At 43.4% G+C, this 20,804-nt stretch overlaps 1 protein-coding gene across 1 annotated transcript in view; it reads right to left on the bottom strand.

Annotated features, from left to right (window-relative positions):
- The window catches only part of LOC108521475 (heparan-sulfate 6-O-sulfotransferase 2-like), a 50,860-nt gene continuing 30,056 nt past the window's right edge, over positions 1–20,804 (bottom strand). The window contains exon 3 of the mRNA XM_017861334.1: positions 1–1,423. Within this exon, the coding sequence (XP_017716823.1) occupies positions 541–1,423 (883 nt within the window). The 3' untranslated portion in view covers positions 1–540. The remainder of the gene's footprint in view (positions 1,424–20,804) is intronic.

Genomic DNA, 20,804 nt, shown 5'->3' with positions numbered 1-20,804 from the left:
CTTGGTAAGATTCACAATCAGTTGTTATTCTAATTAAATAGATTCCTTGTTAAAGTCAGAAGAAAATAAAAGGTTTTATATTTCATTTTAGTCGCTTTATGTTTATACTTATTCTCACCCCTGGAAAAAACGTTTGAATCCAAGACTGGGTTTTAACAGTGTATCATGAATAATTCAAAGTCCATTTCTTAGCCATAAGTTAAATGGTCACATTTTATGTTTTCATTTTGTCTCCATGACTAATTTAAGAACTTCTTAAAATATCTAAACAGCAATTTCTGGTGAGTCTGGTTTGGCTTTCGGATTTCATAAATAGTCCAACCCCAAAAAGACAATTTAATTCCATATTGAGATTTGTTTTACCCACACACAGTATAACACTGAATTGAAAGGCAACTGTAAAGGCAACATCTAAACTTTTTTTTTTTTTAACTTCCCCAGTGAACGAAGCAGGATGTGTTTGGACACTTTCATCTTTTAAACTATGCCATCTTTTCAGTGGCGCTTTGGGAGAAGTATGTGCAGGCCTTTTTGAGCCATTTAACGCCATTTCTCTACACTGCCTATGTAGTCGTTGGTGCCATTGCTGGTGTTATCGTTCTGCTCCTTGCCTGAGTTCTGCTTCAGGCTTTCCCGGTTCTCCTTCTGGCTCAAACTCTGAGTCAGATTCTGCATCAGATTCTGCATCAGATTCTGAGTCAGGTTCTGACTGGCATTCGGATTTGGGTTCTGACTCTGATTCTGATTCGGATTCTGGCTCTGGCCCTGGCCCTGGCTCTGAAAATGGGTCTGAAGGAGCCTTCCCTTCAGAAATTTTCGTTGTTCCTGACGCTTTCGCCTGGCCTCCTGATGCTCTTTCTGCCTCATAAACTGATACCTCTGCAAAAAGAGGTCTTTGGCATAGCTGTACAATTCCATATCCAGAAAATTCAGTCCCTCAATACGCTTTTGAATTTCCTCATTGATCTCTACACTAGAGGCCCTAGTGGTATTATACTGGGTAAATGGCGAAATAAAGTTCATGTTAAAGGTTTTCTCAAACAGATACTGGGTCTTCCGCTGAAACTCAGTGAGGCCAAAGAACGCCATGTGCTTCAGATTTGATTTGGCACTTTCCAGAAGGACCTTGTTTCTTTGCTTTTCAGGCATGACAGAGAGGTTGTAGCAGCCAACCAGGGTCAGGTCAGAGAGCATGCGCACCTGGCGGTTGTTGGCTAGATTATAGGGACAGTCCATAAACTCTTTGAGGGGGCAGCCAGACCAGTCATCGCCAGTGTAGCAGCTAGGCAGCTCTTCGGAGGTTGGAGGCCTTCCATCGCAGACATGAAGGGATGCTTTCCATGTTGCCCCTCGCTGGACATGCCTCCACTCACTCAAGTACCGGGACACTGGGTCTCGGAGGATGGTGATGTAGTGGAAGTTCCTATGGATGAAGCACAAAAACCAACAGTCAGAGATATGGGTGAAATAAGTGGAGTCATGGAGGTACATGGCATATGTGGTGTTCACTGGCCAAAAAGGAAGGCAAAGCAAAAATGACAGGGATCTGATGGCATTTGTCCTGTAAACTGTCCCTCAGCAGTCCCCTCTGCTAAGTCTCACTAGCCTAGAGATAGCTAAGTTTTTCAACCAATTTGCTGATACTTCAGCTAAAACAGGTATGAAAAGGTTAGATTCCAGACATCGACCTTGTCTTGCTTCACTCCTGTTCCCCTTCCCCTCTTTTCTCCCTCTCTAACCAAAGACAAAATCTTCCCAATGACACCATTGGCTAACTAGGCAACCACTTTATTTCATGCTCCCCACTGTAAACCATTTAGTGATCATGAAATGGAGACTCAATGGAAGCACATGCTTTATTGGAGTGAAATGGAGTTGACAAGTGGATTAAAATTCTAACCTTATTACATATGCAATAGCATATTTTCTAATATTCAGTCTAATCTGCATATCTTTATGTTTTTAAAAAAACTAATTAAAAGAGTGTATGATATGATACTCTTGATTCTGGCTGTTGTCATATTATGGCTCATACATTATGGAAGTGGAATGTAGAGATAGGCAGAGTAGCCCAGGGCCTCCAGAAATAAACGCTGTGCTTAGTCACTGACTGAAATAGACATGGTAGCTGCCAATGGCATATATGCAAGCTACTACCTTGGTTTCCAACTTTGCTCATATGATAATATTCCCAGGATAGGAAACTTAACGCTATCAGCAGCTTCAAAATGTCCCTTTTCCTTATCTACTGAAAGGGCACATGGATGTCAGCAAGTGTGGAAACTTTGCTGTATGGCTATATTCTCTTTAGGGCTTCAAACAAAGTTCTTTGCTCAAATAGCAGACTAGCAAACATTTAAACCACATGCTAACATACTCACACCATACATGGTAAGCACACACCCCAGAAACATCAAATCTATGATACAATCAGGCATACTCAAGGAGAGAACCGTGTCGTTGCGCTTTTCATGAGAAATGAGTTACCACTCAGGTACAGAAGATGAAGGACGAGGTCACAGAAGGGCATATTGTGGAAGGAAAGCAATAATAAACATTGAATATTAGCATTTAGCTTCTTAAAGGAAACCTGGAGAATGGCTTGCAACTTTTCTGAAACATTCATTCCCATCTGATGGAGTGGTTGTTCTCTACACACGCATGAGGAGCCACAGAGAACCTGCTCAGCCACCTGCTTGACTGAATATTGGCTGATGTCCATTGAGGAAATGTTTCTCCCAACTGGGGCTTCCAGCAGCTCAGGCATCCTGAAATCTATCTCCTATGCCTCTATCCTGTGCATGGTGCTTGCTCTGCCTGCCATGATCTTCCCTCTTTGGCTGGAAAATTCTACTCATCCTTCAAGTACCAGTTCGAGTACCATCTCTTCTGTGAAAAAATGTACCCCACTCTGTGTTGCCAGTTATCATTTCTTCCTCTGTGTTGCCATAGCACTTCATACTTAGCCTTTGTTAAAATATTTGTGATACTAGGGCTGGGCACAGTGGCTCATGCCTGTAATCCCAGCACTTTGAGAGGCTGAGGTGGGTGGACTACTTGAGGTCAGGTGTTTGAGACCAGCCTGGACAACACGGTGAAACCCCATCTGTTAAAAATACAAAAATTAGCCAGGCATGGTGGTGTGCTCCTGTAATCCTAGCTACTCAGGCAGCTGAGGCACGAGAATCACTTGAACCCAGGAGACAGAGGTTGCAGTGAGCTGTGGTTGTGCCACTGCATTTCAGCCTGGGCAACAGAGTGAGACCCTACCCCTCCACCCCACCACCCCCCCAAAAAAATGTGTGATACTGAATTATAATTAATTGTTTATACTTCCACTTAAACTATGTTTTCAATGACAGGGGCTCTGTCGTATTCTTCTATATAACCCCCATCCCATCCATTCCAGCTTTGTACATTGGCCTTTATCCCTGGCATTAAGCAGAATCTCAGTAACTTCTTTAACTGCTTACTTGGTGAACTATGCTGGGGAAGAGGAAGGAGAGAGCTAGGGACATGCCTCATGATATAAAAACTCACTTGGATAATTTTCCAAGTGCCTTGCAAAAAATCACAGGAAGGTTTTTCTTAAAATAAATCACTTTATATATTTTTTTAGGAAGAAACAAGCATAGGGCACAGGAGAAGCATCTGGGAGTGAGGATGGAAAAGGGGCCAAGAGCATCTTCACTTATCTCACTACTTTCCCTAGGACCTGACCTTGTTGGTGCCACTAAATTTCATCTCCATAAGGAGCCACTGCTAAAGAGTAGTAGCTTTTGTTCTCCAGTAGCCTTTACCAGCAAAGATGACTACTAAAGCCCTGGGTTCCCTCCTTCCACTCCTAGTTTTAGTATTCATCCATTCAGTGCATATTTATTGAGCCTTTATGCTAGCCCTGAGGCAACAGTTTAGTGGCAATTAGTCTGATTATTTGGAAAAATAAAAAGAAATTTATTAAGGCCTGCGACACATTTGGATTAACCTTTCAACCAGCTTTTCCAGGCATGCATTGTAATGGGGGCTGCTTGGTGTTTTAACCCCCCAAAATGGAGTCACCTTCATGCTTAACTGGAAGTCCTCTTGCCCTAATTTGTCGTATTGGTTCAAGCCTACAGTGACATCTTCTGGTAAATATTAAGAGTGCACCACAGTGCAAGTCTGCAGCTCTCCTTCCTAAACACTGTTCCCAGCCTTTCAGAGCAAATAGATCCCAACCACCAGGGTTAATGACACAATCAATGTTTCATAAGCACCACCCCTACCCCAACATGGATAAAGAGAAGGCAACACAGAGACAGACTTTCAGAGAGGGTCTCTCATGTTATGGGTGTTTGAATCCAGTATACATTCAACTTGAAGGTCACCTAGTGCCCTTAGGAAATACAGACAGCCCAATGTAGGCAGCCTCAGTGTCTACACTGTAGGGATTATCACTGCAGCAGAGAAGTTAGAGGGGCACACACATACACACACTGCTGCCTTGGTGATAACAGCCACCTAGACTCAGATGACAATACCTGCAGAGTTTCAGTGAGTGTCAACAGCCCCCTTCTTCCAGGGCAAATAGCCTTGGGGACCCAGAATGCCTCCACTGAAAGCACTTGATGCTGCTTAGAAATATTCCACATGTAAAAAGAAAGAAAGATCTGCTGCAGGTTAGGTGTCCAGTGTCCAGGGGTCTCCTGAATTGCATGGTGTGTTGGAAGTAGGAAGGCAGGTAAAGATAATACCTTGGAGGTTATGTCAGAAAAAGAATCCAGGATGCTCATTATATCCAAGGAAGAGCTTTTAGGGCAATATCAGAGAAGCACGCTGGGGAATGTGGCTGGGGTGGGGGGCAAAGAGAGATGTGGCCAGTTTTCCCTCAGTGGTCAGGTCAGGTCAAGACTTGTTTAGTCTCGGCACCTAATGTGTGCCTGGCACTGTGGCAGGCATTGGGGATACAGACAAGGATAAGACATGGAAACTCGGGGAAAGTGTTTCAATTGTGTGTGCTACGAATGCTTGGAGCAAGTAAAGGGTGTGATAAAAAACACCTCACACTGATTTCTAACCTAGCCTAAAGATAAGACAAGGGTTTCTGCAGCTTTATTTTTAAAAACAAATAAGAATTAGATGAGGCAACTGGGCATGGTGGCTCACACTTGCAATTCCAGCACTTTGGGAGGCCAAGGCAGGCAGATCACTTGAACCCAGTAGTTCGAGACCAGCCTGAGCAACATGGTGAAACTCTGTCTCTGAACAAAAATAGAAAAATTGGTGGGCATGGTGGTGCACACCTGTAGTCTCAGCTACTTGGGAGGCTGAGGTGAGAGGCTCACTTGAGCCTAGGAGGTAGAAGCTGCAGTGCGCCATGATATCACCACTGCACTCCAGCCTGGGTGACAGAGTGAGACTCCATCTCAAGGAGAGAGGAAAGGAGTAAGACAGAAGGATCAGCATGGGCAGAGGCACAGAGGCATAAATCAGCCTACTGTGCAAGAGAAATGTGCATCAAAAACTTACCGGGGAGTGAAGGAGTAGTGGCAGGAATTGAAGATGGAGAGGGAGCCCAGGACCTGGTTATGAAAGGCCACAGATGCCATATTAAAGCATTCAAAGTTAATTCCACAGGAAACAGAGAGGCTTTGAAGGGCTTTAAGCAGGGGAATGACACGATGAGGTCTGTGTTTTAGAAAGGTCATTATGTATAGTATGTGAAGATGAAATTAGTGAAGTTAGTTAAGAGGTTACTGCAGAAGACAAGGCAAAAGAGAAGGAGGAGCAGACTAGAGAAATATTTAGCAGGTGAAAGTGACAAAAGGGATTCAGAGGAGAAAGAGAAGGAGTTAAGGATGCCTCCTAAGGCTCTGGAGAAGGTCTGAGGTGCCTGCGGGACATCTGAGTAGAGTTGAATGAACAGATCTGGCACTCAGAGAGCAACCTGAACTGAAGATAAGATACAGAGTGGTCAGCACAAAGTGGTAGTTTCCAGACCATCATGGTCTATTTAGGGATCTTTTTAAAATTCCACTTGTGTGGCTTCAGATATTGGAAGACAGCATTTACCCCAAGGATTTTCTTCTTTACGCTAAAAATGGTTTTCAACTATTCTCTATATAGCTTCAAGGCCCCACTATTCTGTTGTCTGCCTGCAAATGCATTCCACTTTATTGGAACATGGCCCTATAAGCATGATCTGACAAGCAACAAGAAGGGAGAGTCTATCACTTCTCTCATTCTTGACACCATTTCTCTTAATGTGGCCTCAGATCACATGGACCATTTTGGCAGCCACACCACACCACTGATACACAGTAAGCTCAATTGTTTCATTCTTTCACATATATGCCACGCTGAAACTCAATCTATATTGTCAGGAACTGATGCAGTGTATTTGTGGCCTTGTTTAATCTCTTCTTGATGGAAGAAATCTAAGCCTGTCAAAAGACATCTACATTCTGATTATATTCCCCAATGTCTTCACCATACTTTCCTGTTCCTGTTGGCAATGCCTGGATTCAGGCATTGATCAAAACAGAGTAAGATGCAGGTGACAGCAAGTCTCTGATAGTTGCTGGAAGTCTTTCTTCAGGTTGACATGAAACTGAAGGTTGCTGCTGAATGGATTGACTTAATTTTAACTGAACGAGGCCAGTTCAGCCCCAGGAAAATCATACTCTGCCTGTTTCACTTAGTAGTAACTGGACAGGAGTTTCTTATGACCAAATGTATCACCTAATTAAAATGACAAGGTATCACATTTTTTAATTGGAGCCATGACTCCCAGTTGGGTTACATGGGTTAATTGAATGGCTGATTGGTGCTTCTGCATGCCCATGGTGCCTTTACAGGCACTACGCAGTTAAAGGTTTGCCACCTTCTACTGAAGGACAGTTCTCTGGGTGGCCTTGTACCAACACAGTACTCCCCTCGTTTTTGCTTGTCATTCTTAAGAATAACTGTAGAATGTGCTTGGAGTGCAGTATCCTGAGATAGGGAGGAACTGCCTGAAATAGCAAGAGCCTTGTTCCAGTCCTTCCTGGAGAATCTAACATCTTGAGATAGGGAGGAAGTGCCTGGGACAGCCCAGCCTTTATTCCTCTCTCTCTTGGAAGCAGGATGTCCTTCAAAGCTTTGCTAAAGGATTCACATGGTCCCTGAGGTATATAACTCAGGAAAGGCTGCCTTTTGGGGTCCCTCAGTGATGATGCAAGTGAGGCATGCTTAGTCGAGACTCATTCACCCAGGCAACTTTCTTGAGTCTTGGGAAACCAGTTCACAATGGATCCTAGGCTTCTTTTGTCCCTTGCTGCCTATCTGTAAGTAATAAACTCACATTATGTAACTTGTTGCTTATGAGTGTGTTCTGTCTCACCAAACCCATATAAGTTTATAAACAATGCAGTGAACCTGCTTTGTGTCTACAAGTTTAGGCCAACTTTTTCCTATCACTGATAAGCAATTGTGGAAATAATAGCAACAAATGAAAGAGTTGTCCAGGCAAGAAACCAAGGGGCCATCCTTGACTTCTCTAATCTCCCCTCACTACTAAGAGCTAAACGTTCCCTTAAGTCCTTTCTAGTTTCTAAACAGCTCTGAAATCCATCCTTTGCACCACTGCCTGGGGTCAGGACTTCAATACTTCTCTACTAAAACATTGCAGTAGCATCCCGTCCTACCCTTCATGTCTCCAGTCCCAAGCCACTTCCACACCCCTAGATGGCACATACCTAACCTGTCATTCCCTAATTAAGCCCTCCCAATGGCTCCCTATCAACTATAACATGAAGCCCAAGCTCTTCCACATGCTAGAGACAGCCTTGTGGGACCTAGCAACCACCTTTCTTTCTGTCCAGCCTTATCTCAAGTGAGCTCCCTCTATACAAGTCTTTCTCAATTGTGAGTGATCTTCCATCTCCACTCCCCAAACCCCCAACTCTGGGCCACTTGGCAATATATCTGGGGATATTTTGGTTGTAACAACTTGGGGAGGGAGTTGGTACTGGCATCTAGTAAGTCAAGTCCAGGCATGCTGCTAGCTATCCTATCATGCACAGTCCCCCTACGACAAAGAAATAACTTGCCTCAGATGCCAATAATGCCAAGGTTGAGAAACCTTGCTCTATACCCTATATGAGGAATTTTCCAAATCAAAGTCCCAGGCAGTGACTCCACAGGTGCTTTGCCTCTGTGTATGGAATGCCTACTCTTTTGAATGACTTCTATTTATGCTTTGTAGATTACCTGGCAAAGTCTTTCAAAACTCAACTCAAAAACTGTCTCCTCTGCGAAACCTTCCTTGACCTCTCTGGACAGAATTAAGCACCCCCTTCTCTGCTCCAGTTGCCCTGGTGTTCTCCCATTGTAACATGTAGCACAATGTGCTGGGATTGTCAAGCGATTTTTCTGCCTCTTCCACTGGACTATGAGCTCTGGGAGGGTAAGGACCATGTATCGTTTATCAACATAATATCCTCAGGGCCTAGCACAATGTTTGACATAAAGTAAGCAATTAATAAAAGATTGTTGAATGAATTTCTGCAGCAGAAGCAGCAGAGCTTATGATAAGCAAATAGGAAAAATGCGTATTTTAGTCTTTGATAAGGAAAAGCCACTAGATGTCACTATGAAATAACAGATATACCATTTTTATACCTGTAATGGAGCATTTTAAGGAGATGTAGCTGTGAAGGAGATTTAGTTATATTTAGCTGTTGTCTCTGACTTTTGTGCAGTATCCCAGTTTAAAAGAAGGCTGGAAAGTTTAAGGACGTTAAAATAACTAAATGGTTAAAACAAGAATCTTATTTTTTATTCTCCTTTTAATAGACCATTCTGAAATAAGTGCCCAAGTTCTAAGTCACAGAATCCTACACTTGTCAGAACAGAAGGAAACTTTCGAGACAGTAAATCATTTAGGTCAAGCCCTTCACTTTAAAGGTGGGGATATCGAGGCCTAGAGAGAGACAGGCAGGGGCTTGCCCCCAAATCACACCTTGCCAATAGCTATTGAGAATCAATCTACCTAACAGAACTATTTCTGGGCTGAAGGCCTGTTATTTTAGAAGACCCTCTTTGTGTCTGCTAGTTACCTAGGATGGCACACTCAACCAGGCCTGAAAGAACTCACTAACCCCCATGAAGGTAAACATTTGGCTGCTCGAAGGGGACACTTTCTTACACCAACTACATAGCCAGGAGCTGGGGGGGGCTCTGTGCCTGACACTTACACATTAACTCCCAACAATCCTGTGAATCATATATTATTATTCCCTTTTCCAGAATGAAGCAACTGAGACTCAGAGATGATGTGACTCTGGGTCACGCCTCAAGTTAAGCAGGGGTGTTCAGGTCTCTCTCACTCTAGAAATGGTATTCTTTCCATACCCGTGCTAGGGCACAAGCCCAGGACTTCTGATTCTATGAGTAAACTAAACAAGTAGTTCCTAAAGTGTGAGCCCAGAACCATCAGCATCAGCATCATTTAGGAACTTGTTAGAAATGCACACTCTCAGGTCCACTCACTGAATCTGAAACTCAAAGGCTGGGGCTTGCCAATCTGCATTTTGGGAAGCCCACCCAGAAATTCTGATGCACACATAGTTGAGTTTGAGAATCATTGTCCTAGGCATGTGGCTTCAGAGATCAGAAGTCTCTCAGAAATCCCAGGTGGTATCTAGAGTGTAGACAAGCCAACTGTGCCCCCAAGTGCAAGCCCTATCTCCTCTCTACTCCTTGGAGAAACCCTGGGAGCACCCATTTCTGTCAAGGGAAAGTCCAGGGAATGTTGCCTGAGCAAAGTTCTGAGGATCATGCTGTAAACATTTGCTTTCATTTGAGGCTCCTGGTTCACGAAAGGCCGTGATAAGGTTTTCCCTGCTCTACTCAAAAGGGAAATAAATATCAAAGACATTTTTTAATAGAAGAAGGCTAGAAAACCCGTAGCAGTTAAGGTCATAGGAGTGATCAATAAAAAGTTAATTTAAGAAAGGAAACAAATTATTATCCCAAATCAATAGGAGTGAACATTTTATTATACCTGTAGTATATATATGTGTGTGTGTGTGTGTGTGTGTGTGTGTGTGTGTGTGTGTGTGTGTGTATATATATTAAAGTTCAGCCTTTGCACATCTTGTTGCAAGAGAAACAGTGAGTGGTAGAAAAAGAACTGTGGTTGGTGGTCCTAAGTAAACTCTGCCAATAGTTGGGGGGTTGTATACGACACTGAGTCATTAATGTTGAAGGTCTGGTCTCCTTCCTTGGCTAATGAAGTCTAAAGCAACCACATGGATCCTCACATTGCATGTAAATGACTGGGTCAAAGCAAGGAGGAAGGCGTTCAAATCAAACAACATTAATATGTGAGCACAAACTAAATAAAAGTATGGTAAATTGAATCAAAGGCAAACATGCCTCTGATGGAGCTGGACCCCTTAAGCCCTGGAGGTGCTGTTTTAAGTGCTTTTCTTGTGTGGCTCATATTAGTAGTCCCCAAATAGGAGTTTAATAAATGCTGTTATCAGCAGTGGCAGCAGTCTCATAAAAGAAGTGTGGGACTTCACAAGGGGAATACTTTGAAGCAGACAGATGTGCCTGTAGATGTGTTGTTTTTGGCACATTTGTCACAACAGTTTTGTGGCTTAGTAGTCATGCTTTATCTAGTGAGAAGAGTGAGCTGTTGCATTTGTAGACAGTGGGTTACATAGAGCAGTGTGACACATGACTTCATTTAATTGTCTTCATAGCACTAGAAAGACCTAAATTATCTGGATGCTGAACCTCTTCCTTTCCCCTTCAAGTTCATGCTGTGGGCTGCTGACTTAGCCAGACTTTCTGGGCAACCCATTAGAGGTGGGGAGCAAGGTAAACTCTTGGGAGCACAGTGATCTATGAGACAAGCAAGACTTATTAGACACAAGATCTACCAGACACAAAACCAAATCTGAAGAGGCTGAAGGTCTTGCACCCACCAAACATGCTATTCATTTCTCCTTGCAGGAGTTTTCTGCTCTTCTTCACACCTCACCCAAAGGAACAGTTCTGTGTATATAAAGTAACACCTTCGTGCATTGATTCTTTTCCTCTGATTGACTGAAAGTAAACCCATCTGTGTGTATTGTGGGGAGTGCTCAAAGGAGCACAAATGGGTTTTCATTAAACAGAAGGATGTTTTTCTATGCAACTGTTTTCTTTAACAAAGCAGAAATTTTTTTTTCCTTTGTTGAAAATAAAGAAGATTTCTAATGCCTTTGAATTCAAACTCAAGGTGGAATTCTTCACACAATCAGTCCTGGTGATATTTACTTCTTTTTAAAAGAAATCACTCTCCTCTTTCCCAAAGCACAGTAGGTTTCAAAGTTCAAAATCTACGGGCTTTTGCAAACAGTGAGAAAGCTGAGTTCTTTAACAAGATGTGGAATTCCAAACTTTATGACCCATAGTTGCAGGCCTTTACCCAGAATCCATCCAATTGCTTGGCATCATGAAAAGTTTTGTAGATTACACTGCCTTTCCCCAATTTTAGCATTCTAAAACTATTTTGTGAGTCTTAGTTCATTAACAGTTAGTGTATTTTGAGGTGGAAGAAACTTCTATGAAAACCCCTACAGCATGCAGATGAGGGGACCGGGGTCCCATGAAGGGATATGATTTGCCCAAGTCACATGGAGACCAGATCTAACACTGATTGACAAACTCAGGCTTCCTGCCTGACTTTCCTTCTAGGAACTCCTCCCTCCACATATGGATCTTCTTGGCTTACTGAGTGTTTCTATGTAACATCTTCTGTCAAATCCCTTGAGGATTGGCATCTGGAACTGCCAGAGCTAGGGGTTGGTTCTCTTCCTTCTCCCAGCCCTGAAACAAGAGTGAGCAGAGGGGAAGAATCATAAGCTCCATGCCACAGTGGACGGGAAGAGGTTGGGGATATTTCTAAGTGTCCCCACTGGGAATACCATGGTTTGCTCTTCAGATAAAGATCCCTAGTGCCTCTTGTCCCAGGAATCCATTACTTTGGTCCTGACTTTTGATTGACTAGTACATTCACATAAAACCCTGCATGTTTCAAGCCTTAACTAAAAAGTAATAAAACTTGTACTTTCATGAGACTCAATCCAAAAACAGGAATGTGCAAAGAGGGGACATAGTGCTCTTTTAGCCCTGGAGGTGAGGGGCTTGGCCTTGGGTTGCAAGACAAATGTTTAATCAATCCATGAACAACGTATCAACTCTGAGTGACCTAGAAGTCACCATAATTAGAGCTGTAGGCATGGTGAGGAAGTTGCATGTATATGGGTGCCAGCTTTCAAAGAGCTTAGAATTGGAGAGATAGGACTACTATTCAGTGGGGGAGGGGGCAGATAGAGGCACAGTATAGTTCAGTGCTAATTGTATCATACAGAGATTAAGTGAGAAATGAGTTGGAAGGAGAGAGTTGACTGTGTTATGGTCATCAAGGAAGGCTTCATAGAAGAGGAGGAAGAATATGACGGACTCTGAAGGATAAGAAGGATTTGACTAGGTGCGTGTATGGTGGTGGGGTGGGTGGAAGGCATTCTGACATCAGCAAAGAGCACACAGATAGGAAACTAATAAATGTTTTGATTTAACAGGTGCCTACAGTATGTTAGACACTATGCTAGAAGCTTTTTCGGAAAACCTATCAAATAGGTGTTAATGTCTTCATTTTAGTCACAGTGTATGTCATGAAAAGGGCTTGTTCTAGAGCTGCACTGTCCAATATAGTAGCCATCAGCAACATGTGGCTACTGAGCTCTTGAAATGTGGCTAGTCTGAACTAAGAAGTGCTTTAAGTTTTCAAGCATACTAAGATTTCCAAGACTTAGAGGCAGAGAAAATATCTCATGAATTCATTATTATTTATACTGATTACATGTTGAAATAATAATGTGAATATATTTGGTTAAATAAAATATATTATTAAAATTAATTTCATCTGTATCCCCATTTTTAATGTGGATACTACAAAATTTAAAATTGCATAGGTGACTTGCATCATATTTCTTTTTTTGAATTTCAACTTTTATTTCAAATACAGGGGTACATGTGCAGGACTGTTATATGGGTATATTGCATGATACTGAGGTTTGGGGTATGGATCCCATCACTCAGGTGGTGAGCATAATTTCCAACAGGCAGTTTTTCAACCCACAAAGTAGTTCATGGTGTCTATTGTTCCCTGTTTGTGTTCATGTGTGCTCAATGTTTAGCTCCCACTTCTAAGCGAGAACATGAAATACTTGGTTTTTTGTTTTTGCTTGTTTGTTTGTTTTTGAAGATAGTCTCACTCTGTCTCTCAGGCTGGAGTGAAGTGGTGCGATCTCAGCTCACTGCAACCTCCACCTCCTGGGTTTAAGTGATTCTCCTGCCTTAGCCTCCCGAGTAGCTGAGATTACAGGCATGCACCACAATGCCCAACTGATTTTTGTATTTTTAGTAGAGACGAGGTTTCACCATGTTGGCCAGGCTGGTCTCAAACTCCTGACCATCTCAAGTGATATGCCCGCCTCAGCCTCCCAAAGTGTTGAGATTACAGGCATGAGCCACCACACCCAGCAATATTTGGTTTTCTGTTCCTGCATTAATTCGCTTACGCTTATCGCCTCAAGGTGCATCCATTGCATTGTATTTCTATTTGACAATGCTGATCTACAGCCAGACTGCCTGAGTTCAAATTCCAGTTCTGGCAGTTACTAGCTGTGTCATTTGGGCAAATAACTTAACCTCTCTGTGCTTCTACTTTTCTCATTTACAATGCATGAAAACCATAGAGTCTTTATGAAGATAAAATGGGGATATATATATATATATATATATATATAGTCTTTGTGTCCTCACTGACAGAAGTGTCTGAGCCTCCAAGGAGTGTGCCCTCACCCACTGGGCTGTTCATTTTCATATGTGCCTGAGCATAGCCTCAGGAGTCACAGGCCAGGAGCACAACTGGCCTGGATGCAGCAGGACATTTGAGTAGGAGGCAGTTGGATATGCTGGGATGTGAAATGAGGGATCCAATTCTATGGTTTTTGTGGGCCCCTTACAGAACCGTAGGGCTGGGATCTGAGCATTTTAGAGCTGAGGGGCCCAGGGGCAAGGGTATAGCTGGCTACCATTTTAGACCATACTTCCTTTTCCATGGATCCCGAAACCAGACAGCCAGCTCCCTTTCCATGTCTCTAGATTGTGAGAAATCCAGAGATACATGAATCATTTCTTTAGGGACCTCCACAGAGACAAGAAATCAAGTAAGAGGCCTTTTTCACATGGTAGGCAGTCAATAAATATTAAGGCAATTTTGGGCTGGTGGTAGCCAGGCCCACGCATTCACCTGGGCCTCCTGGACATGTGCTGTCTGGGAGGCAGGTACCCTAACTGTGCTTTGGAAAAATCATTAGAGGAAACCTAGTCAGGAAAAATACCTGCTCTCAGCATTGTGCTATTTTCCAGAGCAGCACAGGGGAAAAGTTTTCCCCTAAATGAAGGCTTCCCTTCTTGAGCCCTGGGTTGATTTTAATGAGCTCTAATATTGTTTTAAGGTGCTGAGAGATATGAAGTGCAAACCCTGGCTTTTTCTAGCGGGTGTGGGGCAACAGAACTTTTCAACCATTTAAACTGTGAAGAATTGGAGCTATTCAGGATTTCAAGGGCTGGCAGGGTCATGCCTCCTTTCACCAGGGAAAGTTTTTCCTTTGGATATTCAAGCTGCAAAAGGCATGATTACTGAATAACATGGCTGGGCTACATGTGTGGGGAAATAAGCATTCTATACCAGTAACAGGCACAGCCTTGTTTCTTTACAATGATAATACTGGGTGGTGAAAACACTCATCCATCCCCATCCCACCTCTCTAGCTAAGGAATGTGATGTCAAACTGGGGCAAGTACAGGAAGGAGGACTGAAGACATGAAGATCCTGATTGAGCAGAAGGAATTATTTTGAAGGTTATGTTAGTGCTGAAACTGACAAGCGTTCTGTAAGTTTTGTGCATCAGAGGTTTCTTTTTCATGGCATACGGACTTTGGACAGCTGTGTTTCCCCTTTAAGGCAAAAAGGGTACCTTCCCTGAAATCAGTGGCCTAGTACTGGGGAGTCAGGGGGCAGTTGCCCTCATCATCCCTTCTCCACGCACAGTATGTTCCTCCAGATTGCAATTTTACGTCACACTGCAATGTCCTGAATCCTAGAGAAAAGACATTTTTGTCCAAAATGTGACAGAACAGAAAAACAGTATGTGAAATTAGACAGCTATGCATGTTGTAAAATATAAGCCATGGCTCTACTTTAATGAAAGCGTGAACATTCCATAATTTTTGACGGAATAGAATCTTTTTTTTTAAGTGGCACTTTACAAACCTCATCTTGTGCAAAACGGGATCTTATTTCACTGAAAGGGGGTGGGGCCATTTTACTCATCATGGTTGGGGCAGTTCAACCAAGGGGAGCCCAAGAGTGTTCCACACCTCCCTCCATGCACACAATGAGCTCTGGATTACTTTCTCGTTGAGTAAGAGCCATGTTCCATGTGTGGAAACTGGCCACCCGATGAAAGACAAGCTCCCTGTGAAGGGAACCAATGAGAGCCACTCACAGATGAAAGTGACAAACTCATATTTTTTACAGAGTAGATGGTTTGGGAGACCTCTCAGAGGTCACCTGTTCCAATCACTTTAGCAATGAGAATGCTAAAACCCAGAGGTGAAGGATAGGGACTCAGCCAGGGTCATTTGGCCAGTTTATGGCACAGAAGGGACCCAAAACCAAGTCTCTGACTCCTTGTTCACTTTCCTGATTATCATCCTTAAGATGACCAACAAACTGGAATCAGCTTTAGGCAAAGGCAACCCCTCTATTTGGTTGACGTTCACTTATTCTCTACTGCAAGACTTGACACCAATAAAGAAGGACTCAAAGTCAATGCCCACATTAAGACAGATGTCTGACCCTGACTTTCCAACTAAGGCAAATGCTAGAGGGCAGAACCTGCCTCGGATTCTTCAAGTCATCATTTACTGTGAGGACATGTCAATGAGAAGAGAGATCTGCTTGTGTGTTGCATGAGCCGCCTACAGAGCCTTCCCTCCTGGCTTGGGCTTTTTTGCCTGGAATTGAGCTTAATTCTCAGAAATAGTGACTCACTGCAAAGTGGATATAAGGCCAGAGATAATTACTCTAAACGACATTGCCCTTCTCACAATAGATTTTCAGAAAAGTCATCTGATGGAAATTCATTGATATCAGTGCCTGAGAGAAGGAAGGGAGGAAAGAAGGAAGAAGGGAAGGAGGGAAGGAGACAGGAAAGGACAGAAAGAGGGAAGGAAGGGAGGAAGAAAGAGGGGAGGGAGGGAAGGAGGGAAGGACAGAAAAAGAGAAGGTGGGAAGATAGGAGGCAGGGAGGGAGCGCTGATTAATAACAATCAGAAATTTAAAAGGTTTCTACTGTTTTATATCTTAGTTTCTCACTCAATCCCATGAAGTATACAGGACAAGATATAAAATTCCCATTTTACAGATGAGGAAACTGAACCTCAAACAAAGGAGGTGACTTTCCCAAAGATATATAGTTGGTCAGCAGTGGGTCTAGGACCAGAACCCAGGTTTCCCAACTCCCAATTCAGTGTCTCCCCCATGTTTTCTCTGTTGCATGTTAAGCCTCAGATAAATGGCTGCATACTCCATTTCTCTTATTTTGTCTTGCAAACCAGGCTAGACATTCCTTAAGAGCCAAACTATTTGGTATCTCTCCTGTCTGTCAACACAGGGCCCAGCACCTTATGGGAACTCAGACTGGTGGGTTAAGTGATGAGCCTTCTAGCATGAAGCCTTGAAATCACACAGGATGCTCCATTTTATCCTCTCCCACCAATCAGAAACAAAGGGCATTGTCCCCTAAACTACACAGGCCCTGAAATGAGTCCCAGAACGACTCCACCTCTGGCTGGTGCAGTGCCTCAGGTCCCCGGGTTGGCATTTCACCAGTCAGGATAGACTGCTGCACCCACAATACAATTTGGAAGGGTAAAGGAGGCCCCTTCTCCAAATGTTCCCCAGTGAGGCCTGAAATCCCATGCTTAGTTACTATTTCTTTTGTCCTTTGTTGTAGCTGGGAGACCTTGGCCCTCCAACCTTCTCCATTCCTCCTCCTACACCTCTCCCTTCTTCCAGCCTTTCCCCCACTGGACTCTCTCTCTGGGCTTAGTCTGTTCAAAATCTGAGATCTAGAAGGAAAGTCATTAGAAAAACTCATTTCGTTCAAGTGTCATGTACTTAGCACCACCAGAAGCATTTCTATTTTAAAGGGGCAGCCCATAAGGGGCAATGCTATGCCCTCTTATGGTAGAATTTCAGGCAGCAGTAGGGCAAGTTCTATGGGGCAGGAGGCCATCCAAAAATCACAGCATGTAGGAGACCAGCTATTGTGCACAGGTAAAGGCTGCTTCAATAGTCATAATCAGGAAACCTATTCCTTTCTGCTCAAAGAAAGTAAAGGAATTTAAAATGAAGTCTTTTGGGGACAGTTTTGATCAAACGCTTTTTCCTTTTCAGAACCATGAATCGGTCATGAACACACTAAGTTAAAATAAGATTTGATTTCCCCAAGGCTATTTCTGAAGTCCTGTTGTTCCCCTATCCCACCTCCTTCCATTTAACATTCATGAGTTAAGGTGTTACTAGAAATGCATGCAGGGAGAACACGTCGACCTTCACCTTCTATGTGGTGGAAAGAATGTGTTGACAGTTGAAATATGGACAGGTACATTTTTGGGAGACTGGCATTGCTGCATTTCAGCATACCAAGCACAGTTCAGGTGATGAGCGGGTCACCTTTGAGGTTTTTAAATAATTAGAAGTATTTATATTTCTCAGTTCATTTCCAAGGATTAAAGAGCTATTATTCCAAATATTTTGAAAGGAATAGCACCCTCTTTCTCATCTACTTCTAAAAGTTCTTTATAGTAAATATATATATATTTTTAACAAAGCACATTTTCTTCTTCATAGAGCCTTACAACATGACTGAGAAATAGACAGTCCCAGTCCATTTTGTAGACACTGATATTAGTGCACAGAGAGGGGAAAGGTCACACAGCCAGTAAGTCATCAAGTTACATATGTTTTAAACCCAAGTCTAGATATCCAGATTCATTTTGCTACCCCATGCCACTTTGTTCATTTTATTTTAAAAGGTATTTTGCATGACAGTGAAGGGCTTTCTGCAACACCATAATGGGACATGCAACAAGGGCCAGTCTTGTGGGGTGGCATGAGTTCAGGAGTGCTGGGAAGCACAGCCCTTCCCCAACACAGTTGGCCAGAAATCCACAATGTAAAGTTTATTCCTTTGGTTTAAGAATCCTCGGAGCTTGCAGTGAGCTGAGATCCGGCCACGGCACTCCAGCCTGGGCGACAGAGCAAGACTCCATCTCAAAAAAAAAAAAAAAAAAAGAGAATCTGCCTCCTGTGTGTAGGGGATGATAGGCGATAAGGAGTACAGGGTCAAAAGCAATGAAGACTTATCAGTCATTTGCATGGGGGACGGACTAAATGATCTCTAAGACATCTCTCCTGCTATGTGTGGTGGTGTGTGCCTGTAGTCCCTGATACTTGGGACGCTGAGGTGGGAGGACTACTTGAGCCCAGGAGGTTGAGGCTGCAGTGAGCCACGATAGCAGCTCTGCACTGTAGTCTGAATAACAGAGCAAGACCCTGTCTCTTAAAACAAACAAACAAACAAACAAAACAGCCGATCTGAGCTCCTAGAGAGTGTATAGCCTAGTCAAAAAAAAAAAAAAAAAAAAAAAAAAGTCGTGTGTCCAAATTCAGGACAAGAAGACAGGCCTCAACTTTAAGTGTACCTGGAGCTCACAGAAGGAAAAGAGCAAGGCCATCTAGTTGGCACTCCATGCAATGTAAGAGCCATTCAGTGGTGCCCAGCAGGCAGTCAAGGAAGACTACTGGTGGTGAGGAGAGTGTATTAGTCCATTCCCTTGCTGCTGATAGAGACATACCCGAGACTGGGTAATTTATAAAGAAAACAGGTTTAATGGACTCACAGTTCCACATGTCTGAGGAGGCCTTATGGTCATGGCGGAAGGCAAAGGAGGAGCAAAGGCATGTTTTACGTGGCAGCAGGCAAGAGAGTGTGTGCAGGGGGACTGCCCTTTATAAAATCATCAGATCTTGTGAGATTTATTCACTATCAGAAGAACAGCATGGAAAACCCAACCCTGTGATTCAATTACTTCCTGCTGGGTCCCTCCCATGACACATGGGGGTTTTGGGAGCTATAATTCAAGATGAGATTTGGGTGGTGACACAGACAAACCACATCAGAGTGCCCATATGGACAGGACTGAGATCACAGAAGTGAGGAGAGCGAACATCTCCATCTGCCTTTCCCCTCAGTTTCCTTCCTCTCTCAGTCTCCTCCATGTCCCACCTTATGCTGTGTGCATCCCCTCTTTTTTTTTTTTGGTGACTTCCCCCTCTTCCTGGTTGTTTTGTCATTCTCTCTTCATCTTTTTTTCCTGTCCTAATGCCGTAACTCACCTTTCTCTCCCTCTATCTTCTCCACCCCTCCAGCATCTATGTGCCCTCATTGTATTCTGATGAGTCCTCTTTGCTCTACTGTCTCTCAGTTTCCCTTGTCAGTGACCAAATCAGCTGAAATAAGGCCCAGAGGGGAGCAGCAGGAGAGAAAGCTGAATATGGGTACCCCAAAGCTTCAGCCTGGGGCAGGCAAGTGAGTCCTCAACATGCCTCTGGGAAATCACTTTTCCCCTTATTCCCCTGCTGGAGGGTCCCAAAACTCCCAGGCAGGCATGGTCTTTGCCCAACTGTGTCTTTGGCATCCATCTCCTCTCCTCCCTATACCCATTGGCTTTATTCTTGCTCCTCTAGCATCTGTGCCAACACTGGTAGGAAATGAATGAAGCCAAGCTGTTGGATGCAAGAGGCTTAACATGGGGCAGGAGGAGAGTGAAGTTTGGCCAAGTGCTTCAGAAGAACAAGAAAGCCTCCCTACCATGGGCATGGGGCACTTGCGAGAGAATCCAGGCAGCATGTCTGACAACAGAGGGCTTTTATAAAATTTCTTTATGCAAGGCAATATAATACAGATCATGAACATGAGCTCTGCAGCCATTCCGGTGAGGATTTGAATCCAGCTCTACCTCCTATGAGATAGCTGCGTGACTTTGGGAGAGATGCTCAGACTCTGTGCTTCAGTTTCTTCATAAAGTGAAAATGATAATCCTATCACTTGTCCCATAGAGTGGCTGTAATAACTAAATGAATTAACACTTAGAACTGTGTTTGACACATAGTATAAGGTCAGTAAGCACTGGCAGTAATTGTTCGCATATGGTTGCATGCAGGACTTCTATGACGCCTCTAAAAACGGCTTTATTCACGAGTCAGACTTACACACTTTGGGCAGAATGTGTTTCTCAGTACCTGAAGAAGCTGTCCCAGGGCTGAATAGAGTTCACTCTAAGCCATTTCCAAAGTCAAAGGCAGTGGTACCTGTCATTTGCTTTGGAACCACAGACTTTGTGCACTTCCCGTGGGTCCCAATGCATGAGTACCAAGTGAGAAGTGCTCACAACCTGGCCAAACCTGACCCTGAATGGACCACTTTCTCAGTATGCCAGTGGAAATCAACTACATCTTTCAGCTAAAACAACTGCATTTATCATTCTGAAATCAAATTTTGAACAAGTGGATAGTTCCAGAGCCCTAGGCTTTTGATGTCATTTAACACTGAAAATTGCATGTGGAAAGAGACCAAAAAAAAAAAAAA

Source organism: Rhinopithecus bieti, unplaced genomic scaffold (assembly GCF_001698545.2).
Source record: "Rhinopithecus bieti isolate Rb0 unplaced genomic scaffold, ASM169854v2 scaffold_60899, whole genome shotgun sequence".
Lineage (NCBI taxonomy): Eukaryota > Metazoa > Chordata > Mammalia > Primates > Cercopithecidae > Rhinopithecus > Rhinopithecus bieti.
Note: the sequence above shows the minus strand (reverse complement) of the source record. Positions and strands in the feature narration are given on the sequence as shown.